The sequence below is a fragment of the Morus notabilis genome, unplaced genomic scaffold (assembly GCF_000414095.1).
Source record: "Morus notabilis unplaced genomic scaffold, ASM41409v2 Scaffold53, whole genome shotgun sequence".
Classification (NCBI taxonomy): domain Eukaryota; kingdom Viridiplantae; phylum Streptophyta; class Magnoliopsida; order Rosales; family Moraceae; genus Morus; species Morus notabilis.
This window is the reverse complement of record NW_010363038.1, coordinates 55,290-82,099: the sequence shown is the minus strand read 5'-3', so window position 1 is coordinate 82,099 and position 26,810 is coordinate 55,290. Positions and strand designations below refer to the sequence as shown.

At 35.1% G+C, this 26,810-nt stretch overlaps 3 protein-coding genes across 3 annotated transcripts in view; 1 reads left to right on the top strand and 2 right to left on the bottom strand.

Annotated features, from left to right (window-relative positions):
• LOC21387139 (ferric reduction oxidase 7, chloroplastic) overlaps nucleotides 1-1,617 on the bottom strand; it is a 6,520-nt gene extending 4,903 nt beyond the window's left edge. The window contains exons 1-2 of the mRNA XM_010103311.2: nucleotides 1,358-1,617; nucleotides 1,147-1,240 (exon numbers count right to left, since the gene is read on the bottom strand). Coding sequence (XP_010101613.1) covers nucleotides 1,147-1,240; nucleotides 1,358-1,589 — 326 coding nt within the window. The 5' untranslated portion in view covers nucleotides 1,590-1,617. The remainder of the gene's footprint in view (nucleotides 1-1,146; nucleotides 1,241-1,357) is intronic.
• A 4,990-nt stretch (nucleotides 1,618-6,607) lies between these two features.
• On the top strand, nucleotides 6,608-12,090 carry LOC21387138 (pentatricopeptide repeat-containing protein At5g56310). The gene is made up of 2 exons (XM_010103310.2): nucleotides 6,608-8,514; nucleotides 12,049-12,090. Exon 1 carries the CDS (start codon nucleotides 6,608-6,610, stop codon nucleotides 8,180-8,182), a length of 1,575 nt encoding a protein of 524 aa, XP_010101612.1. The 3' UTR covers nucleotides 8,183-8,514; nucleotides 12,049-12,090.
• Nucleotides 10,395-24,297, bottom strand: LOC21387136 (kinesin-like protein KIN-14T). Its single transcript, XM_024169044.1, has 11 exons — nucleotides 24,062-24,297; nucleotides 23,844-23,927; nucleotides 23,454-23,621; nucleotides 23,208-23,314; nucleotides 22,690-22,868; nucleotides 21,387-21,548; nucleotides 21,050-21,265; nucleotides 20,613-20,650; nucleotides 20,130-20,257; nucleotides 10,972-12,427; nucleotides 10,395-10,787 (listed from the first exon to the last, which is right to left on the bottom strand). Exons 1-11 carry the CDS (start codon nucleotides 24,282-24,284, stop codon nucleotides 10,672-10,674), a joined length of 2,877 nt encoding a protein of 958 aa, XP_024024812.1. The 5' UTR covers nucleotides 24,285-24,297; the 3' UTR covers nucleotides 10,395-10,671.
• Between the last annotated feature and the right edge of the window lie 2,513 nt (nucleotides 24,298-26,810).

Genomic DNA, 26,810 nt, shown 5'->3' with positions numbered 1-26,810 from the left:
AAATTTAAAGAAATTTCGGAGAAAGTATCAATATCGGTAGAAACATTGCAAAAATATTATGGAAACTGGGAATGTATATTTTAACACTTAAGGTGCGTTTAAAACTCGTTCTAAAATAATTTATTGTGTTTTGTATGAAAATGAAAATAAAAACGTTTTTAATCTCAGACAGAAATCATTTTTGAAAATGCGTTTGGTAATTTTATTAAGACATTATTTTTAATATAAAAAACACATTAATGTCCCTCTCTCTACTTGAGAGAGGAGAAAACAAAAATAAAAAATGAAAAAAGTCATTTTTTATTGCTATCTCATTTTACACTAAACTAAAAAATTATTTTCATTTCTATTTCTTATCTTTAATTGTGCCAAACACCGTTTTAAAATTATTTTCATCTTTTTTTTTCTTGAAAAACGTATTTTAATCTCAGACAGAAATTATTTTTGAAAATGCGTTTGGTAATTTTATTAAGACATTATTTTTAATATAAAAAACACATTAATGTCCCTCTCTCTGCTTGAGAGAGGAGAAAATAAAAATAAAAAATAAAAAAAGTCATTTTTTATTGCTATCTCATTTTACACTAAACTAAAAAATCGTTTCCATTTCTATTTCTTATCTTTAATTGTGCCAAACACCGTTTTAAAATTGTTTTCATCTTTTCTTTCTTAAAAAACGTGAAAAATAAAAATAAGAATAATTCTAAACATAGCATTAATATTTCTTTTTGCTATCTTAGAATGTGATAAATATAAAAAAAGATACATAAATAATAATGTTGGTACAAAAACAATATACCAGGACCTCTACACTGTTGATATTTAAAATATAAAATTTCCCGAAAGTTTGTGAAGTTCTTCGATATTTCCGAAATTTCAGAGCTTTTAAGGTCACAAAATGTCTTTTGGATGTAAAAAAAAATTTCTCTCAAAATTTTTGGTAAATTTAGGTAAATATCGAAGAAATTCTTTTGCACTTAAAAATAATTCGAGAACTTAGATTTACGGAAATTTCGATGGAAATTTCAGTAATAACAGATAAAATCCTTAGAATAAGAAGCTAAAGAGAAAGGATACTACTGATCACGCGATGCATTACAAAGACAACAAAACAAAGTTCCAACATCAAACATATACATTACATACTTGGAGAACTCCTCTTCCCCAGAGATGACGAGATACGCAGCTGAAAGAAACGAAATGGCGAGAATCGGAGCAGAGAACACCAGGAACAAGCTTCCTGCAGTTTCGCAGCATAAACTTTTCAGATTATATCAGTAAGCAGATAACAGTTAACTTGAGATTTTATAAAAAAAAATGATCATAATAAAAAAAGGAGTATAGCTCAAACGCAAACCTGTAATTCCGAAAACAGTTCCACCAGTTGCTTCTAACAATCTTCTGACAAATTTACTGGTGAATTCTGCTGGAAACAGAAAAGTAAGAGCAACCCAAAAGATGAAAATCACCCAGATTACAACTCTGAGTATCAGTTTTGCCAGTGATGCGGCAAAAGACGCCTGCTTAACAGATTCAGGTTCCACACTTGGACTCAACAGAAGAGGCTTATGAACAGTATTTTCATCCATGGCCAAAAAAAAGATCAAACAATTCAAAACGCTTTTTTCCCTTTTTGGTTCAAAGTATTAGCTTAACCTCTGTCCCCTCCTCACTGAACCCAACTACAGAAATGCCAATTATATGACGAAACATTCATGTAAAAAACCCCCATATTTGTGGAGCCCATTTGCATTTTAGTCATATATTTTCTAGAATTTCACTGTCACAAAACAACTTTTCAACTTACAAAGAAAAATCTCTTCCACAAAAATAAAACTACCAACAGTAATTAGCCTTGTCCAACCAAAAGGACACTGACATGGCTTTGGCTTTATTAAAACACAACTGACAATTTCCCAGGAATCTTTACAAGTAATCCCCAACATGAATTGACAAAAGGGCCAATATTTATCACTGAAGTACAATCTGCTCAAAGAAATCTGACAAATAAAGACCACAAGCGATATTATCACCTCCAAAAAAAAAAAAGAAAAACAGTATAACCAATAGAATAAAAAAGAAAATTTGTGGGAGCAGAAAGAGACAATGGAATAATAATAACTAGGAATTAGCCAAGTTATAGAGCCCACAAATAGAATTATCTGATGGGTCTGGCACGGCATTGCATTTAAGAGGAAAATGGTGAAGATTAAAAGGATTTATGAACCAGAAAACGAAATACATATCACCTCGTTGGCCCGTTCAATTAGGGGTGTGTGTGGAGTTAAATTAGCCACTCGATTTTTTTTTTTTCCCCCCTCTCTCCATCTTTTTTCTGCTGCTAAGAAATCCCAATCGTCACTGAGAAAATGAGATTTGTGGGGTTTTTTTTTTTGTTTTTCTTTTTTGATAGGGACACCTTTTTCTTCTTCCTTCATTCATTATTATGAGTGACAGTAACGAAAGCAGAAATGCGACTTCCCACACACTTCTTTGCATTTCTTTTCCTTTCTTTTCTTTTCTTAACTGCCAAACAAGCAGAAATTACAGCAATAAGGAGGGACCTGAGGGAGACCGTTAGAGTTATCTTCTAAGAAAAGATAACCGTCTTAACGACCACAGAGGGGATTACGTTCATGCAATATAAGTTATTTATTATTATTATTATAATTATTATTATTTGCTCTGAAGTTATTTTTTAATTTGAAGTACTTTATTCAATTTTTCATCTCTACAATAATTCCACGGCGTGTAAAAATAATAGTTTTCGGGCTGATTTTTAATATAATATCAAAAAAATAGCTGATTTTTAATAAATGTGCGAAATTTTATAAAATTAGGGAAATTACCATTTACAGGTGATAAATTATACTAAATTAACGGTAAATTAGTTTATCATTGATATATATTTTTCGAAGTAGATTTGATTGTATATTATTGATTGACTTGCTAGACAAATATGAGTGTTGGTACCGATTTAAGTCTTTTTACTGAGTTCGTTGTTTAATATGTTGCAATAAATATGAGATATACGTGAAATAGTAAAAAGACACAGAAGATTGGTATCGCAGTATAAACAATCCACTAATAACTCAAGATTACAACTCAATTTGACTTATACTATCTAAGACTCCATCTCGAGGTAAGACGTTTGTGAATTATAATTTTTTAAAGAATTTGTTCAGCGAGCACCACTCGACTTATAAACTTGAAATCCCATCGACAAAGTTTTTCCCCCGAAAAACAAAATCCCTTCTCTTGAAGAAATAAGAAAAATTACAAATGCTCACAAAAATCTCTCACTCTGTAAAACTCGGGCTCAAAGGACGTGTTGAGATTAATGTGAAACTTTAATTAAATTGGTGAAATAATACAATTGACAAATTTTTCAAAGTAATCCGCTGAGTACAGTTCATTGTAGATTTTGTTGCAACAAACACTGCAACAGAGCTGTAAGACCTAATCCGAATGTCAACTTCTTTGATTCTTGAAATCTTTTCACATAAGATAAAGTGAATCTGGACGCATTTCTCAAAAACATAGATGGTTAGAACAAGTCAGCATGATCTCCTTTGCAAATCAACCATTCCATCTATTTTTAACTTATAAGATACTCAAAAGTTGATTTTAATAAAATCAAATCAATTTGATTAATTCTAAATAGTTTTTAAATAAATTGAGCTTTCTCAAAAGGATATTAACAGCTATCATTCCATCTTCAATCAGATCAATCACCAAACACATGCCTAAAATAACGCCAACAATTAAAACACCAATCAAATCCGAACAAAAAATCAAATCAAATCACAACAATGAGTAAATGGATAATTTTTTTTTTTCAAGAACGTGGATAAACTGATTTCAGTCGGATTTATCAACCATATAAATTATTAGTATCAATGATTGACCATAGCGGTCATTTCCCTTGAAAAAAATGCCATGGCTAAAATCGTCATCCAAGCAATTTTCCCTATCTTTTATATAGAAAAAGGAGAAAAGTTAGGATGAATATATTCTTGATAATGTTGTTTCTTTAAAATATAATTTTAAACATTTCAAAAAAAAAACTTGAATTTCCATATCTTCTTTTGAACATACTAGGACTGAGCAATTGAAGTGAAGACCTTAGGTCTAATCATTGCATTTGAAAGCAGCGGTTGATCAACATGGGTGTGAACAAAGCACCATTCCGTCAATTCGTAAATCCACAATATCAATAACGTTCTTTCAAAATACTGTAGCAGCAGTCGGAACTCGAGCTTTTAGGCCCCGTTCATTTTATCGATTCAAGTTTTGTTACAGTAAAATGCTCTCAGAAACAGTTACATCTAACTTTTTTGCTATAGTAAAAAGCTCTCACATAAAGTCGCATATCAATTTGAGTTAAAAATTTGAATCAGCGAACTAAGTAGTTCGTTGATTTGAGTTTTTAATTTAAATTAAGTTATAATTTTATATGAGAACTTTTTACTGTAACAAAAAAGTTTAGATGTTATTTTTTGTGAGAGCGTTTAACTGTAATAAAATTGAAATTAAAAACTCAAATCGGTGAAATGAACGAGATCTTTATTTATTAAGTTAGTTATGTTTTCTTTTTCTTCTTTTTTTGTTGTTGTGAATTTTAGGATTGGAAATTTAAAACCACTTCTTAAGATAGAATTGGGTTAGATGCGACTTATGTTCATCTTTCATGTCTTTGAATAATGTTATTTCACGTCAATTAAAACATGATCTTAATTAAAATTTAATGTCACGTCAATTAAAAAGTCATCATACTTAAAATATTTAAATTGGTGCGGCATGATTTTTTTTTTTGAGAAATCATGATCTTATTAAGGAATACAAAAGATGACAGAAAAAGGAAACATGTGAGCCCGTTCCAATTAGATTTGATAGCAATACGCCATACCTACAACCAATTAGGGTTTGTTATGTTTTCAAAATGTTTTGCAAAAAGTACTTAAAGGTATTTTTGTATCACTCTTTTTTATCCAAAAAGTGAATGAAATTGAAACAAAATTTTCAAATCTAAAACATATTTTTGTAGTTTGCAAATGAGTAAATTGCACCATTATATTCTAAACTGTTTGTTTATTTTTAAAATTTTTTTTTTTTTTTTTTTTTTTTTTTTTTTTTTTTACATTTAACTTTCAGTTTTGGAAAAGTATACCATGAAGTTTAAAATGAGCAGACTTGAGGTCAAAGATGTTATCAAATTGACAGTTTAAAGCGTGAGATTTGCACATGAAAAATAAAAAAATCATCATTTTTTAAATTATATCACGTGCAAATCTCATGTTCTAAATTGTGAATTTGATAATGTAATCATCGATCATCTTCAATTATTATTGATTTTAAGTTTGTAGTGCATTTTGTCAAAATTAAAAGTTTGAGGTCTTTTATGTAAAATATAAATAATTGAGGTGGAACAATACAATTTACTCTTAGGAAAAGTAGAGTGATGAGTTGAGAAAAATTAGAACTAGTAAGAATTGTATTGTTATGGTTACTAACCCTCCTAAAATATTGTACGTCTTTTTCTGTGATTATGGTTTTTTTTTTTTTTTCTTTTTTTTTCCATCAACACGCTTATATTTTTTGTAATACAATAAGTTCGTCTTATACTTTTAATTTTGGTAATTATTGTTTTTTTCATCAACATATACTTTCATTCACATAAAAAAAAAGGTAATTTATCTCCTAAGTTTGTAAGTTTTTTTGTGAAATTTTTAAGTTTTTTTTTGTAAGTTTCACGAAGAGATTGAAACTATAAGGGAATAGATTGAAAATTTCACCTAAAACCAAGCGAAAGAAACGAATCAGAGTGGGGAAGAAAATAAAAAAAGTGAGAGGCAGAGAAGAAGAACAGATCGAGAGAACACCGAGACATAGGGCTTCAGGCGTGAAATGGCCAAAAACTCCAGGCCAGAAACAAACCAAACGGCAAAAGACCAGTGGCAAAACAGTACATCAACAGCCCACCGCGTAAGAAGACCAAAAAACCCCGCTTAGAAACGGAAGGAACATAAAAAATAGGGCAAAACCGTCACTACACTGTACAAAAAACAGTGAACTGAGTGTGATGAACAACCGTTCATTTCGCCGATTTGAGTTTAGAATTCGAGTTTTGCTACAGTAAAAAGTTTTTAAAAATAGTCACATCTAACTTTTTTGTTACAGTAAAAAGCTCTCACACAAAATCACATCTCAACTCGAATTACAAACTCGAATAAGCGAAATGAACGGGAACATCTCCTCTCCTTTGGTATATGTATTAACATGGTAAAGATACGTTTGATTGATGAATTTAGAATAATTCTGGATTTATGTGTGTTTTTTACGAGAAAAAATACTATAACAAATAACGAATTATGATTTAAACTATCTCATAAATTTGTAAATTAAATACACATTAAAAAAGTATTTAATATAAAAATTCGTATAATAATTTAAATCATAATTCTAAAAACACTCGTAAATAAGAAATAATTATGAATTATTATTATAAATATGTGAACCAAGGTCCACTAAATCTCAGTAAAAGCGACAAAGAATCATTTCCTTCCTCACCTCAAACTGTCAAAGCGATGAAAACAGGCATGACCAAATGAGAGTTTCGGACGTCGTCTCCTTGCTAAAGCAATGCTCTTCCTTCAAACACATTCGTCAAACTCACGGCGTTTTGATTCCCAGAGGTCTTCGAAACGACAACCTAATCCTTGCCCACTTCATCCAGTCTTGCTCCTCTCTCGGCTACTCCAGCTACGCCTACCTGGTCTTCACCCACCACAACAAACGACACAACATTTACCTTTTCAACACCATGATCAACGTCGTTTCACCTTCAGAGGCCGTCTCTCTTTACAACAAGCTTCTTCTCACCGGTTTACGACCGGACACATACACGTTCCCTTTCGTTTTGAAGGCCGTGATTAAGCTCTCCGCAGTTGAAGTTGGTCGACAGATTCATTGTCAAGCTTTACGAACTGGGTTGGACTCGGATGTTAATGCGGTCACTGCCCTCGTCCGGATGTACTCGTGTTGTGGGTCCATTTTGGATTCCCGGAGGATGTTTGATGAAATGAGCTTCTGGGATGTTGCGCTTTGGAATGCCATGGTGGCGGGTTATGCCAAAGCGGGCGATGTCGATAATGCTCGGAAGGTGTTTGAACAAATGCCTGAGCGGAATTTGATTTCTTGGACTTCGGTTATTGCTGGGTATGCTCAGATGAAACGGCCAGAAGAGGCTATTTTACTTTTTAAAAGAATGCTGCTTGAGAATGTGGAGCCCGATGAAGTCGCTATCTTGGCGCTGCTCTCTGCTTGTGCACATTTGGGTTCATTGCGGTTAGGGGAAAGGATCCATAACTATATCCAAAAACGTGGATTTTCGAGAAAGCTTCGTCTTAACAATGCATTAATTGACATGTATGTGAAATCGGGAAGCATAAGAAAGGCCCTAAATGTTTTCGAAAGTATGAAAGAAAGAAGCGTTGTAACTTGGACAACCATGCTTGCTGGGCTAGCACTTCATGGTCTTGGAAGAGAAGCCAGTGTAATGTTTTCTCGAATGGAAAGTGCTGTAGTTAAGCCAAATGATATCACTTTCATTGCCGTCCTTTCTGCTTGTAGACATGCGGGGTTGGTTGAAATGGGACGCTGGTATTTCAACAACATGGATTCTAGATATGGGATTCAACCGAAAATTGAGCACTATGGGTGCATGATTGATTTACTAGGGCGGGGTGGTTATTTGCAAGAGGCATGGGAACTTGTAAAAGCAATGCCATTCAAAGCAAATGCAGCCATATGGGGATCTCTTCTTGGTGCTTCTAACATGCATGGTAATGCTGAGCTTGGAGAGCGTGCTTTGCAGCATCTAATGGTGTTGGAGCCATATAATAGTGGGAATTATATGCTTTTATCGAATACTTATGCTGCCCTTGATGGCTGGGATGAATCCGGGGTGGTAAGGAAGGTCATGAAGGACATTGGCATTAAGAAGATGCCTGGAGGGAGTTTTATTGAAGTGAATAACAGAGTTCATAAATTCATTGCTGGAGATACATCGCATTCGGAGTTTAATAGGATATTTGAAGTTGCATGTGAGATTTTTTATCAGTTGAAGATGATTGGGAATCTTCAGGAAGAAAGAATTGAGCTTCTTGGGTTTGATGGCTAGATGGGATTTTACAATAATTCAGTTCGCAGAGGTTTATTTTACTGTGCCTCTAAGCCAACTGCATTTTAGTACCGCAGGGTACATTTAGGATAGAACAGTGGATGTGCAGCCTTTGCTTACCGAGCTGAATACCCAATTCTAACCTGCATTGAGATGATTAGTATTTCTATATGTTTACGAAGATGACAAAGCAAGCAAAATGAAGATCATATCATGCTGCGTGGTTTGAGGTCGTGTCACATTATTACATGTGCTACTGAATTTATTATTACATCTCAGTTGTGACAGGAGCTTCGCTAGATCAATATAGTGGTTCAAGCATTTAGTAGCAAGTAGGTATCTTCTTCCAAAGCTTCATTTTTTAACTGCCAATTCGTTTAAACCACACATGCTCACTTCATCCCTTTGCTACCATGAATGCCTCACATATTGACTTGCACAAATCTTTTACTTTGTACATTGTTTATTTTGCAAGTAGAACCAGTTGCAAATGAAATATCTGGAGAACGTCATATTGTATTTTTGTTTAATGTACTATATGACCCTAGTTACGCAAAACTTAAAATGATTGATTCTACAACAAGGGCACATCTGTTTAGCTCTCGTATGATAAGTTATTTATTTTCTGGAAGCCTTTGCCACCTAGGAAATGCAAGTCGTGCAGCACAAAGCTAGTGTCATCTGTACATGAACATTACTAATAGAGAAACAAAAAGAAATTGGGAGTTAACATGTATCCAAAGAAAAGCCATGCCCAAAACATAATACTAAATCCATAGTAGGGCTCTTTCCCTCAAAAAAAAGAGAATGAAAAGAATGAGGAAAACTACCCAGTACCTACCTTAATTTTCCCATGCCAAGAATCTGACATCTCATATATGGATAACAAAAACATTAAACCCTGCCAATCCAGTTAACCAACTTCCGTAGTACTACCTTTATCTTTCAATGCTATTAATTTCTTCTGTAATAACTAAATCAAGAAGTGGCTGCTAACATAGATTAGCTGTAATTCCACACCTGACTCCACCATAAGGTAAAAGAGTTCTAAATCCCCCACCCCTAAATTCAAAAAAACTAAATCACGAAAACATAGAACATTGGCTTCAAACCTTCATGGTGTCCTTCTATTTATTCCTCCTCTTTTTTTATTTCTTTCTTTGTTCTTTTTATAGAACTTCAGTTTCTTATCAAAGGAAAAAAAAAAAAAAAAGAAAGAAGAAGAAGACTTTTATAATCCTGCACCATGTACCAATCTCCCTAATTTGGCAAAACCAATTCTGACACCAATACCATACTTCCTCTTTCAATGACATTAATGTCCTGTAAAGATACAGGTTTTATCAGTGGCAGCATGCTTAATTTTCTTTTTCACTACCACTAATTCATAAATAACTTCATTTAGCTCATGCTGCTATAGAAACCAGAATCCATTCATGTTTTAGTAGAAAAATTGACATCAAATTTGATTAACTTTTAAGATCTTGAAGATGCATTATGGTTATTATCCAATGAATTAGTTATGAACCTTATATAGGTTTTATCAGTGGCAGCATGCTTAATTTTCTTTTTCACTACCACTAATTCATAAATAACTTCATTTAGCTCATGCTGCTATAGAAACCAGAATCCATTCATGTTTTAGTAGAAAAATTGACATCAAATTTGATTAACTTTTAAGATCTTGAAGATGCATTATGGTTATTATCCAATGAATTAGTTATGAACCTTATATAAAAAAAAAAAAAACCCTTCTTACAATGCTTTTGATAAGATTAGCTAATGTTCCATTTGTGTACTGTTCATGTTATTAGGAAATGTTTCTATATAAAGAGTGTTCTTATAAAAAACAAAAAACAAAAAAAAGAGAATAAGATAATGAAAAGAGTGGTTGATTTGCTTAGTCGTTCTAAAGTGTTTAGTGAGTCATTTTTAACTTTACAGGAAACAAAGTTTTGTTTACATCTAACCTAGATTCAAAAGCGTTTCCAACATTCAAAAGCGTTTCCAACATTCTCAGTCTGGACCAGAAAAAGATGGGATTCCTTTGCGTATTTGATATGTACAAAATTGAAAATTCTATTAAATAATCAAAATTTTAATTAGCTTACTGCTTATGGATCTGAAAATAGATTAGTGTATAAACAACAACACGGTCAACTTAGTTGTTCTCGTGGAACATCCAACGGTCTGAACATTCACTTGTTGCTTCACAGACCGTCCCAGCCATAGTAGTTGGTATGGAGCTTTATGAAGACATTTGGATATGTCAAATGAAGACATCTTCATAATTCCGTGTCATCGCTCATGCGTACATGAATAGAGAATTGCTATAAAAGAATTGCTATGCTTTGTATTTAAGGTTGCCACATGGAATATTGGTTCAATATGTACTCCTATATTTTCTATATATGACTGGCTCAAGTCCAGTCTCTTGATACCATGGCTTTTCTCAAGGAAGTTTCCATAGGTTTCTCTCTGGAACTGCTTCAAAGGATCAGACCTTGAAAAAATTCATCCTCAAGTCCCAGATTTTGAAACCCTAGTGCTAGAAGAGCACTAGCCCCAAAAATATGAACTTTCCCCATAAGAAGTTGACATATTCCTGTTAAGAATGGAACAAGAGAACAATGTCAGATCACGAATTAATGAGATATCCAAACAGATTAGTTGTTTGTTGAAGCTTCTTATTTATTTATTTTTTAAAAAAACCTTGAAGCTATTCATAGTGGGGAGAAAAAGATCAGCAAACAAGATTTAGTTTTAGTTATATAACTTTTTTTTCTTACCTGAGTTCTCCGTATTTTCTTGTGACTTCACCAATGTCATGAGTGGTTCCGTTGGATTTTCGTGGCCCAGAAATAAGGCTCTCTGAGTACTAATATTATGTATACCAGGTCTGAACCCAATTCCAGAGCACTGATCCACTGTGTCCGCATCTTCATTTTCACTGTCGTCCATACCTATCTCTGAGCCTGAATCTTCTTTTGTGTCAAACATACTATGGGCTACTTTGAAGGGAGATAATTCACACTGCTCGTTGTCTGGGGGCATACCATCTGAGAGCGAAAATTCAGAAAATGCATTGTTGTCTTGAGAGATACTATCTGTACATTGCTTTCTTGCTTTTTCTTCCTGCATTACAAATATTTTATTCACCTGGTTACCATCTTGGTCCAGATTTAAACTAGTGCACCAAATCTCAGGTGGAGAAGAAGAGCCACAATTATTTTCCTCCGGTAACCCGTTATCAATCAAACTCCCTTTGCACAGTATTGTCTCTTCATCAAATTTATCCAATGAACATATCAAGCCGCAACTTGAGTCCCTATTGATAAAACCATCTATGTGACTCTCTATGTCATGTTTGGACCTCCCAAATCCCGCAATGACAGCACAATTTTCAAGTTTTTCATTATCAACAATCTTCTTCTTTGTAACTGTGTACTTATTATCATTTCCATTTGGTAAATCGTCCTCTTTTTCGTTCTTATTTGTTTGTTTCTTTTCTGGGATAGGAATTGCTAGAACCCGTTTACTCTTATGGGAAAAATTACTGAGAGTAGTAGTAGGTTCACTCTTGTGTAGACGTAGCCAATTGTCCACCTTCAGTAAGTTTGTGGAACTAGAACTAGTTTTCTTTCCTTTTCCATGTCTGTCACTGTTGGCAGGATTATCTCTTTTCTGAACTGGACTCTTTGATGTCGTTTCCTGTTCTGAGAATATTACATTTTTTATCTCACATTCAGTTGCATCTTGACTGTACTCTGTTTCATCGTCTGCATTACTTTCCACATTCAAATCCACTAAACAACTATTTCTGGAGATACTGCATTCAGAATTTTTTTCTGATGTACGCTTTACAGGGAAATTCACGGACTCAGCACGATGAGACGATGCCCTTCTCCTTGTGGGGAATTTGACTTTCACTTGGTAGGTCTGATAATCTGCTCCAGATTTTCCTCTGCTGCAAACAGTAGGTTTCATAAATCTTGGTATCCGTGACAAGGAAGCTGCTGTGACCTCTGCAGTCTTGCTCGTTCTTTCAAGAATGCGTTGGTTAAATTTAGTCAATAAATGGGAAGGATCCAGTTGCTCATTTGAAGATAGAGCTGTCCCTGTTAGTCTTTCTAATTCTTCATTTAACTTCGTGATGTTTCTTTTAACATCTTGACGCTTATCTTCAATTGTTTTCATTTCTTGTTGCAGGTTTGTTATTGCCATTTCCCTCTGCTTTCTTTCTTCCTGATATTCGATATTTCAATCTACTGGTCAGAGACTGGAATTTGTGAAGTTCAGAAAATTATTATTTCAGACGGAGATCACACTTCTAGAAGCCTAACTAGGTAATAAATTGTGTTTCCTGGAATAGTTCACTAACTAATGCTCTTTATTTATTTTAGTTTATTGTTGCAATAATTTGCTTAGTATATTGCAGGCTATCTCAACGCTTTCTTACTATGTGCATAAAGAAATATCTAATGTCAATGTAATATCTTAAAGAACAACTAATGTCAATGTAATATCTTGAAACTGTATGAGGTCTATATTAGAGATAATGTTTAGACTAAATCAGTAACAACGAGACGATGGTCGACTAGTGTCTAACATCTTTGGTTCATGAATTAGTGGTGTATGTTTGCCAGGTTTTTGTAGCTACTTCTTTTGTTTCAGATATTTGTTGCATTTCTTGTTCAAACTTATGAGATTTAAATCTACTTTTTAAATGGCAATTTGGCTGAAACATTTCCCAAGTGCATCAGTTTTGAATCTTTGAGCATCCTCATCAATGACACGGCGACCAACTTACACTAGTCACTCCCTTTTCAATACTATGGATCTTTAAAAGTTGATTTATTGTAGATTTATTTGAAATTCAAACATGCTATGAGTTTTATATGCAATGAGTATCTAAAATGTAATGTATGATGTCACTGCTAAACAGATTTTGGTGGATTAGTTGCTCTGTATTTAAAATATTATGAAATATTATGGAAACATACAAGAATTGATTTTGGTGTGCATAACTATGTAAAGAAAATGGACGCAGTAAAAGTTATACCGAAATATTGACTATCTTATTCATTTTAGATGTAAAATTTATAGTAATTTTTTGTGGAGATAAAGGAAGTAGAGAAGGATAATGTAATCAATAGTATTGATCAATAGTGGACTCAAAGGAGCGAAGGGTTTACAATAGGGCAAGATTGGCAGTTAGGGAAGTGTTGGAGTCAAATTCTTTTTAACCCCAAATTAACTAATTTGATCTTTCTCTCACTAAACCTCTTCTTTTTCTCTCTCTAAACTGATAGAATTTCAGTAATTTCGAATTGCGAAATAGGTCCCTTTGCCTTTGTGCTTTCCCTATTTATAGATTCCTCCCAAGATCTAGTTTTCTGCTTCATTTATTGCCTACATCATCTCTACACTTCTAATCTTTGATTCTAAAGATTCATTTTCCACGCCAGCTTCATTCTATTCTGAAGATTCACCGTTCTCCTTTATAAACAACCCTTAAACGCCATCATTTCTTCTTTTGTTAAACGATTTCGTTTTGGGCTAACTAATATTTTTCCCCACAGGACTCTTTCCCTGACTGATGTGAGGGTTTTTTTTTGGGGGGCTGGGGGAAGTCGTATTCCTTCATTAGAACCATCTGTTTGCGATTTATGGAAACTATTGCTTCCATATGTTTTTAGAAACGTAAGGAAACAAATTAGATAGACTAGAAAGAAGTAGAAAATGCGTTTTCTCAAAGCTATTTTCTGTGCTGTGATGTTTGTAATTGTTACTGTTCATATTGAATCTCTCATTACTAAGCACATGAATTTTATAATAAAGTGGGAAAGAGATGGAAATAACTACTTTGAATAAAATGACGAATGGTGCAACAATAATAGCAAGGAAGGTGCCTGATTGCCAAATAGAGGCAATCAAGTGAAATATGTACCCTTTCCTTTTTTAAATTTACTTTCGTGTTTTTCCGGTGGTTGAAGGCGAGTTGGGCGACTAGGCTCCATCTCTGGAGGTGTCAGACGGCGGCGCTGCTGATCCATTGGCTCATGGTGGCGAACGTTGGCCAGACGTGGTCCGACGAATAAGGGCAGCGACAAGGGAGAATTTGGGCGTGAGAAGAGATATAAGAGAGAGAGAGAGACATCTAGAAGATAGTGTGGGCTGTAACATTTCCTTTTTGTTCCCATTGACATGCACTCAAACACAAAACCTACGAACACTGCCCCCTTTTTTTTTTTTCCTGATCTGGGCTTAATTTTTATATCATATACCCCCAACTCTTTTGCCCACTTTGTAAGTCTTCCAGAGAAATCCGGCTTTGATGATACCGCCTTCAACAACTAATTTGTCAACAGTGTTACCGCGTGGGTTTCAAAATAATGCATCAGTTTTCTTTTCGCATTGACTAAGGCCACGACAACTTTCTTCATTGTCCCATATTTTCACTTTGCCTCTGTTATCATTCTATTGATGTGGAAAATTGGCATTTGTTAACCGTTATCTTCTCAGAGCAAAACTCTGCTGATCACTACTTCAGAATTAGCCAAATATAGGAATAATTCCTCCCCCTCTTTTGGAGCTGAGAGTATTGGTGGGGTTGTCAAATACTCCTTTATTTTCTCTACAGATTCATCTTGCTCTTGTCCCCACTCCACTTCGTTGGTTTTCTTCATGCTTTGTAAGAATGGCTTGCATTTGGTTCAACATTTTTGAGACAAACCTACTCAAAGCCATCAATTTTCCAACTTATGATTGCATGTCCTTCATTGTCTCTGGCCTTTTGACTCCCATTATTTTCTTGATATGTGTTGGATTTACTTCTATCCCTCTTCTGCTCACCACATGGCCTAGAAATTGCTTAGGTAAAACTCCAAATGCCCATTTTGTTGGATTTAGTTTCATTCTGAACTTCCATAGCATATCAAAAGCTTCTCCCAGGTCCTTCATATGTTCTTCTTTCTTGTTACTTTTAATTACCACGTCAACAATGTAAACTTCCATGGTTTTTCCGATTTTTTATTTAAACATTTTGTCCACCAATCGCTGATATGTTGATCCAGCATTCTTCAATCCCAAAGGCATAACAATATAACAGAACAACTCTTGCTCAATCACAAACGCAGTCTTCTCTTGATCATCCTTGCTCATCTTGATCTGATTATAACCGGAATAGGCATCCAGAAAAGTTGGCCTCTTATAACCAATGGTTGCATCAACCATTTGATCAATCTATGGCAATGCGTAACCGTCTTTCGGACATGCCTGATTTAAGTTTGTGAATCTATAATACACGTCACTTGTCATTCTTCTTCTGCACTAGGACAATGTTCGAAATCCAATCTGGATACTGAACTTCCCTTATCATTCCAATTCTCAACAGATTTCCAACCTCTGTTGCGATGATCTCGTTATGCTCTGGAGCAAACCTTTGCTGTTTCTGTTTCATGGGCTTTATTGTCGACCTTGACGTTCAAATAGTGCACAGACTCTTCCAGATCAATTTCCACCATATCTTCATGACTCCATGCAAAGCAATCTTTATTAGTTCTCAAGAATTAAATCAAGTCTTCTCTTCCTACTCCCGTCGGGAGGTTACTCACTAGCACCGTTTTTTCTAGTTCTTCAGAATTGATTATCACTTAGTCCAATTCTTCTATTGTCATCACACGTTCTTTTTCCTTCTCTTTTCGAATTTCTACCAGTGGGCCCTCCTTTGATTGCTATTTTGCTTTCCCCTCTTCTTTAACATATTTTCCTTTTTCCCCATCATCCATCACGATATTGTAACAAGTTTGAGCCATAGACTGGTCTTCTCGGATGTCCACCGTTCTGGTTCCATCAGCCGATAAGCAACGCATTACTTGATGCATAGTGGAAGCCACTCCTTACATTATGTGGATCCGTCCTGTGCCCATTATTGCGTTGTATCCAGACTTTGAATCTACCACTAAAAATTTTACATTTAGCACTTTATCTACAGCATGGACTTCCAACGTGACTAACCCCTTTGGCTTTATTCTACTACCTTCGAAGCCCACCAATGGCACTCCACTAGGTTTTATCATTCAATCACTTAGCCACATTCTTTTAAATGCTAAGTAAAACAACACATCGGCGTTGCTTCCACCATCTATCAATACCCGCTCAACATCACAATCATGAATCCAGAGCGTCACCACCAAGGGTTTGTCATATGGTATTCTAACTTGAGCCAAATCTTCCGAACACTATCTTCTTTCTTCTTAAATCTGCCAGGTCAATTTTGCATACCTCCCTCAAGCACTCCCCATGCCTTTTCTTATCATAGAGGCCAAATCTGTGTTTTTCTTCACTTTCTTCTCTGCCATGAATTGCAGAAATTACTCGAACATCTGCTTTGGCTTGTTCTGGAATTGGATTTTTTTTCTAACTCCAAGTTAGCTGAATTCTGGACGTACTTCTATGACTGCCCTTGCCTCATCATCGCCTGAATTTGTCCCCTCAAACTCCCACATTTTGCTGTTGTTGGCTGTGGTCATTATACAGTTCACATATTTTCATCCTGTTTCTTTCCTCTGGGTCAGACTATATAGGCCTCAGAGGTCTGAAGATTTCCAAGTGTTGGTTTTGCTAGAATATCTGCTTCGGAGTAGCGTTTAACGGAACTTCATCTCTTATGGGATAAGGCTTAAATCTTTTGTTCCACCTATCCCCTTCAATCTGGCTAACTCTTCTTCTATCTTCAAAGGTGGAGTTTTCAGTCTGCCTTTCCATGCAACCTGTTGTCCTATGGTCTTCTTACTGGCACGAACCTTTCTCATTGTCTAACCTCACCAGTGTTAGAGTCAATGATTCTACTTTTAGTTTTGTTCATAACCGGCCTCCTCTGCTTGTATACTCATTTCGGCTTCATAAACGACATCCGCCATGCTCCTTTGCTTTTCTCTTGTTAAAATCTCATGGAGCTCATGTTCTCGCAATAATCCATATCTGAACATCATCGGAACGAGTTTATCATCTAATGCTCGCATTGATTCAACTCATGTGTGAATTTGTCCAAATATGCCTTTAAACTTTCTCCAATTTTCATCTTAACGTTCATCAAGTCCGCCATAGTTTTCTTCTCTTTACTGTTATAGTGAAATTGCATCACAAACTTGTCTGCTAGCTTACTGAAATTACTGATGGATGCCAGTTCCAGTTGGTTAAACCAGGTTGCATATGTTCCCGCCAACATTCGTAGGAATACTTTGCAAAGCAGATTCTCGTTTATGGTTTCCAAAATCATCACTTGTTGAATTGAGACAAGAGATCCAACTAGATCTGTTTTTCCTTAATATGCTTTCATCTTTGGCACCAAAAACTTCTCAAGCTTTGGCTCATTTAAGATTTTATCAGTGAAAGGTGACTTTGCCATTCTTTTAGCTTCTCGAATTGCCAGTTTTGCCGGTGTCAGTCTTTTTATTTCTCTAATTTGGCCTTTAGACAATCCTTCACTTTCTTCAGTATGTCTTCATAATCTTGAATAGTGAACTTCGCCTTCAGACTTGCGACTGGGGGTTTTGTGGGAACGGATTCTTCAATTCGGCGCTTTTCACTCTTCTCTTTTCTCCCCTGTCACTGCCCTTCTTCGCAGGACCAGCTTCGGCTGCCATTTGCCACCAAGAGCCGATGGATTAGCAGTGCCGCCGCCCAACACCTCCGGAGTTGGAGCCCAGTCGCCACACTCACCTTCAATTATTGGAAAAACGCGACAATAAAATTTTGCAATAGGAAAAGGTACATATTTCACTTGATTGTGTCAATTTGGCAATTAGGCGCCTTCTTAGGCACCTTCCTCGCTATTATTGTTGCACCATTCGTTAATTTGTTCAAAATAGTTATTTCGATCTCTTTCCTGCTTTATTATGAATTCCTGTACTTAGTAATGAGAGATTCAATATAATAGTAAGAATTACAAACATTATAGCAAAGAAAATGGCTTTGAGAAAACGCCTTTTCTGCCTCTTTCTACCCCATCTAATCAATTTCCTTACGTTTCTAAAAACATTTGGAGCAATGGTTTCCAAAAATTGCTTAGACCTCTGGTTCGGAAAGTCTACGTTAGAAGGGCCAAGAGTGGTAAAGGGATGGGCCCAGGCACAAATGAGATGCTTCAGGATGGGCCAGGCCCAGTGGAGATGGATCAGCCCAGGGGTGGGGACGTAGCCAGCTAGGAGGCCGTTACGGGGAGGCGTGCGAATTGGTTAGGGATGAGTGTTTTAAGGGGAGCATCGGGGAGGGTGAGGGGATGAAGAATTGGGTGCTGGATTGATACTGGGAGGTTGTGGGATTCCTTGAAAATCCCTCTCTATCTTACTTCTTTCATGCATTTCCTTTTTGTAATTCTTCCTGTAATTTCTTCCATTTCTGAAGTTCAAGAGCTACGATTGAAGCTCCTTGTTGCTGGAGAAATAGTTTGAATTCAATAAAAAGGACTTCTAGCCAATTGTCGTCTACTAATTGCTAGCTAACCGTATCAGTAGGGGCTAGGATCCTAACAAATTGCAAACAGATCGTTCTAACGAAGCAGTACCAACTCTCCCAGCCCCAAAATAGAACCCTCACATCGGTTAGGGAAGGGGTCCTGTAGGTAAAAATATTAGTTAGCTCGTTTGATAGAAGAAGAAACGAAGACGTTTAAGGGTTGTTATAAAGGAGAGCGGTGATTCTTCAGAATGGAGGAAAGGCTTGCACGGACCGATCAATCTTCAGAATAGAATGAAGCTGACGTGGAAAAATGAATCTTCGGAATCAAGGGTTAGAGGAGTAGAGATGACGTAGGCAATAAATGAAGCACATAACTGGATCTTGGGAGGAATCTGCAAATAGGGGAAGCACAAAGGCAAAGGGATCTTTTTTCGCAATTTGATCTTACTGAAACTCTATCAGTTTATAGATAGAGAGGAAAAAAAAAAAGAGTTTTAGTGAGAGAAAGATCAAATTAGTTGATTTGGAGTTAAAGACAATTTACTCCAACAGGAAGGTTGGGATATAGCATATCGAGGGGCTACTACCAATTGTTCTGGAATGGAGCCTCTGTTTCATATTTGTTTTTGTTTCTCTATTTTTAATTTTTGTATTTGTCTCTTTATTCCATGTAATCTAAAATTCTTATGTTCCGTTGAGACCTGAGAGTGATTAGAAGATCTTATACGAGTTTCATATACGTTAAATGTTTGAATACTTATCGGTTGGTGTTTCTAGACTTTTAGACTTGAACTTTTCAGGGCTTGGCACTTTCTCCTAAACTTCTTTTCCCCCCTTAACAATTTAGTCCCTGAATTTCCAAGAGAGTAACAATTAACTCCAACCATTAATGGGAGTTAAATTTTAGGAATGTCCATGACTAATTCAAGGAATAAATTGCCCCAAAAAAAAAATGGACAAACTATGAAAAAAGGTCAGAGGGCACTGGTGCTAAAAGTTTATAATCATTCCATCTAAAATGTCCCCAGTTAACGATTGGAGTTAATTGCTACTGCTTTGTAAATTCAAGGACTACATTGCCAAGAAAACTTCTATGGATGAAAGTGCCAAATAATGAGAAATTTAGGGATGCAGGTGCTTAAAATCATGTCTTTTTGGCACAAGCCTTCATCCATGTCAATAGAATACTGATCTCATAAATTGTTTGGCCAAAAGAAAAGTCTTATTAATAGGCCAAAATTCTTTTATGCTACCATTGCACGAGTTGCACCTCCTGACACTTTAAATTGTTTATAGTACTTATAGGATTGTTTTTTTTTTTTTTTCACCGGGAAAAAAAAAACACAAAAAAACAAAAAAGGTGGATGCTTTCCAAAAGTTAAGGGGGAAGTGAAAAGAAACAAAGAAATGAAAAGAGAAGAAAACTTATGAGACTGGTAAAAAGAACAGATAGTTATTTGAGAGGTCTATTCAATCTACTTACAGTTGTGTCTGTATTTCCCAAATGAATGCTTCTGACCCTTGTTGCGAAATTCAAAGTGCACACTGTCTCACATAGATCTTCTTCTTTTGGACTTACATGCACTAACATAAGAGTTTTTGAATCCTCTCCTGAAGTTGAAAAATATGTGTGGTCAAGCAAAGAATTCAAGCTTGGCAGTTTCTAAATATATTTTTTAAATGGGAACCACGAGGTATATTTCTTTTCATGAAATGTATCTTCCCATCTCTCTGTAATAATAGTGTTTTCCTGTAATATTTTCCATGGTTGTGTTCAACTATGGAGAAAAGCCATACATGCTTAATTTGCTGTCAAGGAGGAGCCCTAAACGACATGCCCTAAATGACACACCATAAAAGTAATTCCAGAACATTCTAATGCATAGTGTAGATATGGTGCATTTCTCTTGTTAGTCATTTAAGATAAGATGACCGATTATATGTTTTAGGGAGGAAAACTTGTTACCAAGGGAATCTCTAAGAACTTGAGTTAGCTTGCTGTTCCTGTCAAAAGTAAAATAAGATTCTCATTAGGGTTCATTTTGGTGGTAATAAAGAAGCCAAACAATTAGTCCACAGCTACATAAAAATGTAAAAAACTACAAACGAAATCAAATTTGTACTTTTCTGCATATATTGGAATCTTAAAAATAGTTGAAAACTTGTTGGTCTAACTTTGTCAATGATAAAGAAAGTAGGTTAGGAACAAAAGGAAGTTCACAAAATCCCTTTGTTGGGCTCTGGAAACTCATCTTTGTTGTTACAACATCACAATAGTCTACTGGAATTCTGCATATATCTTCTTTATTTGATGAAGGATTATGCTGTAATGACTTACTTCTGGAGAAGGATTCACTTTATTTAAATTTTATGGATTAATGATTCAGTGAGCTGCGCAGTTACCTATAAGGTACATGAAAGTTTTTCTTTTGAAGGGCATGGATGACATCTCCAAGAGCAGAGAGTGACAAGTTGATGGCCTTCCCTTCATCAAGTCTCCTCCCCGAGGCTTTTGTCTTAAGAACACGCTCACTTCCTCCGAGGTCAATGAACCATATTTTATTTGTTTCTCGGCGCCTTTCAGGGGCATCAAAACATGTGATTGATAGGCGGATCATACTGGAAAAGAGAATCAAAAGTCAAAGTCAGAATAAAGAGGCCAGATAGAGGTTTTTCTATTTTTGGTCTTGTATAATGCCAAAATTGAGCTTACAAGGCTTTTTTTAGGAGAACAAATTACCAATGTGATCTGCTTGATGTTAGGTTAGAATTTGTAGAAGCAGTTGATCTAAAACGGCATCCTAATCTATACAGTCTCAAAGCTTGGTTGAAGTCAGTTACTCGAATAGCCAAGAGGTTGTCTATCTCAACCCCTCCCTTTGGATCTGTTTGGATTGAGAGACTGTTCATAAGAATAAAATAATACATTAGAGAGCAGGAAATGCATTTAACAAATAGAAGTTTAGAAGGCAAATGCGCTAATAAATGCGAATGTTAGATCACATAACACAACTTGACTGAACTCTAGTGGTTAAGAATTGTCATTAAACATAGTGAAAATTTGTTCCTATTATATTCTTGTCGTGCAAGTCATGTACAAGCTAAAAGATATATATAGCTCACTTATAAATTTTTATTTCGGTCATCTTTTTTTTTTTCTATTTTTTTATACTCATAAATTTTTGATCGATGCCTACTCTGTGTTTCCAGCACATTCTTTCGCAATTTTGGCTTTTGTCGAGATAAATGGCATCCCACTAGAGGGATGTATTACATATGCAAAATCCAAACGAAGAAATTGGTTCTGGTTATCTTCTAAAGATTTTCAACATCTTCTTTTCTTTTTCCTTTTCATTATTTGAACTAGAAAGTAGTAATTTTCCCCTTTCAAAAGGTCTTATCCCAAGAGAGAGAGAGAGAGAGAGAGAGAGAGATAGATAGAGAGAGAGAGAGAGAATTTCTTAATTGAGGAATGGGGTTATTCTTGGTTTCTTAGATGCAATTTCACATGCATTATGCTCGTGCATGGATGCACACACATCCACGCCCCCTACAGCTGCGTATTTAGCAATGCATAATACGTTAAATGACAGAACAAATAGTGATTACTGGCGTATATAAGCACGCTTTCAAATCTGTTTTTGTGTTTATTCTGTAAATATACACGCATAAAAAAGCGTGTATTTGCATTGGGATAATCCAGAGTCCTCTTTATCTGGTGTAGCCCTAACAGCTTTGACAGTGGTAAACCCATCTTCATACCTTCTTAATGTCAAATGTGAAACTAGTCAATTAAATTAGAGCCTATCTGGGATAATGATGATCAAATATGAGGTGGTTACAAAGTTTAACAATCAATTACCTTAATTGCTCTTTTAGCCAAAAAACAAAAAAAAAAGGGAAGTTACCTTAATTGTTATTTTTATTTGACCAGTTATTTTGTTGTTGGCTTGGATTATTGAAACTGAGTATTTCAAGAATCTTCTATGTAACGTATGTGAGCATGAATGTGCATCTGAATATGTATATAACTGTATACTCACCATGGTGGCATGGGATCCATTGCTTTTGTTGGCTGAGGAACAAGCAAGTCTTTTAGTTTTCCAAGATAAATCTCAAGCATACTGAAACTGAAGATAAATACATGGTTGCTATCCACTGCTTGCTTAAAGATTGCCTCCATTGCACGAGGCACCACTCCGGGGTAATGTGGAGTACCTTCCTACAATATTAGGACAAAAAATAAGTGTAAATAGAATTATAATTGTTGCTTATTTCTGCAATATTTTGTATATTCAGTCGCTTGAGACACATTTTTGAGGTGAGAATGATCAGAACAATCTATCTCTTCTTCTTAGCCCCTTCAATTGGCTGTGTCCGACAAACCCTTTACAAGTTTCTATACTTTAACACTTGGCACGAGTAGTTTCAGCAGCCCAATTTCTTATTTGGGGGTATGAAGGATCCGTGTGAGCCGGCAACTCACCATGGGGATGATTATCTTATAATGATTTCTTGGCATGCATGTGACTAATCCCTTTTTGCATGAGATAATTCTCACCATGGTGAAGCTTTTCCCTGTGCCAGTCTGTCCATATGCAAATATGCATGCATTGTAACCATCCAAGGCCGACTTGATGACTGGCTCGATTTCAGCAAAGACTTCATCTGATATTCAGGCGTCAAATTCTTAGTCAAAACATGGATGATACCTCGTGATGTGTTATCGGCGTGTGATAAATTAGTTGATCGTTTGTGCATCATGAAGAGACCGAATGCATTGGAAATAGAAAGTCTGTAAAAGCACCTTGTGATGAACCTGGGTGGAAAATCTTGTCAAAACTGTAAGTTTTACTCTTGTTCTCAGCTAGTTTCAGAAGAACGTTACTTGAATCCTGAGCTGCAATGGGTCTTAAACGGCCGAAGTTCTCCCCTGTCGCAATTGATCTAATACGACAAAAGACACGAATGTTCCCTGCAATTGAAAATTTTGGTGAGTATATGACTGAATGTCATTGTTTGTTCTGATTGCAATTCTATTCTACAATAGCTTCCTGAAATTTTTCCTTTTCTTTTTTGGACATGAATGATTGAATTTTAATCAGGCTTTTGTATTCCTTTAACATCACGTACTATTTCCGTGCCATAATTTCAATTTAGCACAATATTCAATAAATTCAAGTCGAAGATGACTAACCTCTCAAGTCCATAAACTCGTTCAGGACCTGCTTTCTCTGTGTGTTTAGTTGATTTATGTAAGCAGTTAAAGTGACAAGTTCATCTGTTTATAGAGAATAAAGAAGGTCAATTGATTGAAGATTGCTTTGAGAAGCTTTGGCAAGACTTTGAATTCACGCGGATGCAAATGTGCACAGAATAATGGAGAAACTGCTGATATGAAAGGCAAGGATTTACCTTCAATCTTCGAGATGGCATTACGCAGTTCATCATCTTCCTTCTCTGTGGATTTTTTGGTCGCAACATTAGTCGGTCTAAAGTCGATAGACGATTCTTCAGATGGTACGCTTTTCATTATGTTACAAACAGATTTGGCCCAGTTGGAAGTGAGATGTGATTTCCACCCTAGTAGAGAATGGATTGTTTCAGCAAGTTTGTGAACAGATTTTCTGGTCTCCATGGCTCTAATATTCTGCAGGTGTCATGTACAGCTTTTGTAGTGTATATTCAATGTCTATATCTGCAACTGATCTGTTTACAGAGACAAATCAAGTAATCTGTCAACATATGTCATCTCTCTTTCAGTTACTATACTTTTAGGGACTGATTTTTCACATTGTTGGTGATTTTGGAAGAAAATGCCTAGAGAGCAAGATGGAAAAAAGCATGCTAAAGGTTGTCATAATTTGGTTTATTTTTTGCTGGCTATAACAATTTCTTTATGCATCTTAAAGGCAGAAAGAATGACATAAAACAAACGGGGAAAAAAAAAAAGAAAGGTAAAAACCGCTATAGGGAAGCTTAAAAACACTCAGAATTCTCTGAATTTAGAAAAAGGAAAATTGTTAGAGCTAACTTCTTGAACTTCCACAGTGGGGTCCAATCCATCAAAGAGTAGCTTTTTTGCTGAAATAGTAAAGAGATAAAGAACAGGCTAAAGATCGAAAATAAAAAAGAAAGAAAAACATAAGAACTGAATTCTTGCAAGAAAATGATGCAAAACACGATTTTACAGGAGAATATAATACAAGAGTTTGGCAGAGTTTCAATAAACAAGATACTTGGAGATCCATTAAGAGTGCATAGAAAGGAATACCATGGATTTCCAAAAATCCCATCTCAGCTGAAATGTGCCTCTCACAAGAAACCATCTTGGACCAAGACAACGGTCAAACACTACCACGGCAAGTAGCCATTAACGCATGTATTCAGGCCAAAACCTTTGAATGAACCAATGCCCATTTCAGAGCTTAGGGAGTTTACTAGTATAGCCATGACAACAGAAGCTAGAGAGAGAGAGAGAGAGAGAGAGAGAGAGGACAGAATGGTGGTTTAATGCTCACAAATGGCTCAATGTTAGAGCAAAAGTTTTTGTTCTGTTGCAATACTAGTAGTAGTATAAATATAGAATAGGAAAGAAGAATAATGACTCAAAAACTTTTTTTTTTTTTTTAAATTAAGATTTCTCTAAAAACCCATGTGAAATCATCAAGAGAAACGTCACTACATTCATATGTTATACAGGAAATCATTGTTGGATTCTTGCTTATTGACAAAACACCTCATCCTGCTTTCAGTGCATGAATAAGAGAGAGAAATAGAGAAGTTCCTACTTCCAATATATCAATGAGAGAGAGAGAAGCTGACTTGATAATTATGAAGTGGTGAAAAACAAAGGGGAATTTTTCTGTAGGGTAATAGACATATATATATACATATATATATATATATACATACACATTTCTTCCTCTATTGGTACATTTTTTTTCTATTAGATTAGATTTTTATTAAATCTGTATACTATTTAATTCATGTGTTTGAAGATAATGTGGCATTTTTTGCAAATTATATGTTTAATGTCTCAAATGATATCTAACCAATGACATCATTTAACATATCTAATATTAAAGTATAGAAAAAAAATATCAATTAAAAAGCATTTAAAATTTTTTAAATTATGTGACATAAATATTTAAGACATGAAAATTGGACATATGGTTTTTTTTTAAAATTTTTTTTTACATGTTTCAGAAAAACATCCGAAATTATAAGCATGCCCTACTGTTAAACGAAATCCCAATAATAAATGGAGTAGTCATTTAAAGCTATGTGCCATTAATAGAGTTCACCAACCAAGATATGCCCACATCTTATTTCTCAATTAATATGTCTAAGTTTTCACCTGGGTCCCTCCCGCTTAGTGTTTCTGATGAAGTTTTTTAATGTTTGCAAACTACGCCAACATAGACCAATCAATGGGACACAGAAAATTGAATTCCAACTTACGATGATAACCCACAAAACAATGAAAATAGCATTGTTATCTTAAATGATTTTGCTTTCTTCCATTGAAACACCCAAGTGCACTGATAGGCTACTCTATGATCATAGTACGGCTAACCACTATTTGAATTTGTGTATGATCGTTCATCGAAATCGCAAACCGATAATTTTATGGTCGTGTTTGAAATTGATTTCATTTTTTTCACATTTTTTGAGAAAGAAAAAATAAAAACGTTCTCAAAACTGTGTTTGGCGGAATAAAGATAAAAGACGGAAATAAAAATAATTTTTTAATTTAGTGTAAAATGAGAGAGAAATGAAAAACGACTTTTAGTCGTTTTTCATCTTTTGTTTTTATTTTCTCCTCTCTCGAGTAGAGAGAGAAAGAGAGACATTAATAATTTTTTTGCACTAAAAATAATCTCTTGATAAAACTACCAAATACATTTTTAAAAATGATTTTTGTCTGAGATTGAAAACGTTTTCATTTTCCTTTTCATACAAAAAACAAAATCATTTTAGAACAAGTTCCAAACGGCGCCTATGTCTTGTTCATTTTCCTGATTTGAGTTTTAAATTTTAAATTTTTACAGTTAAAAGCTCTTAAAAAATGTCACATCTAATTTTTTCTGCTACAGTTAAAAACTCTCAGAAAATGTCACATCTTAACTCAAATTAAAAACCTAAATCCGTGAAGTGAACA

Coding starts and splice junctions, on each gene's coding strand:
- LOC21387138 (XM_010103310.2), top strand. CDS start 6,608: ATGAGAGTTTCGGACGTCGTCTCCTTGCTAAAGCAATGCTCTTCCTTC.
- LOC21387136 (XM_024169044.1), bottom strand. CDS start 24,284: ATGGAGACCAGAAAATCTGTTCACAAACTTGCTGAAACAATCCATTCT. Junction 21,266..21,386: donor ACATCAAGCAGATCACATTG/GTAATTTGTTCT, acceptor TCTCTTTTCCAG/TATGATCCGCCTATCAATCA. Junction 10,788..10,971: donor AGAAAATACGGAGAACTCAG/GTAAGAAAAAAA, acceptor CATTCTTAACAG/GAATATGTCAACTTCTTATG.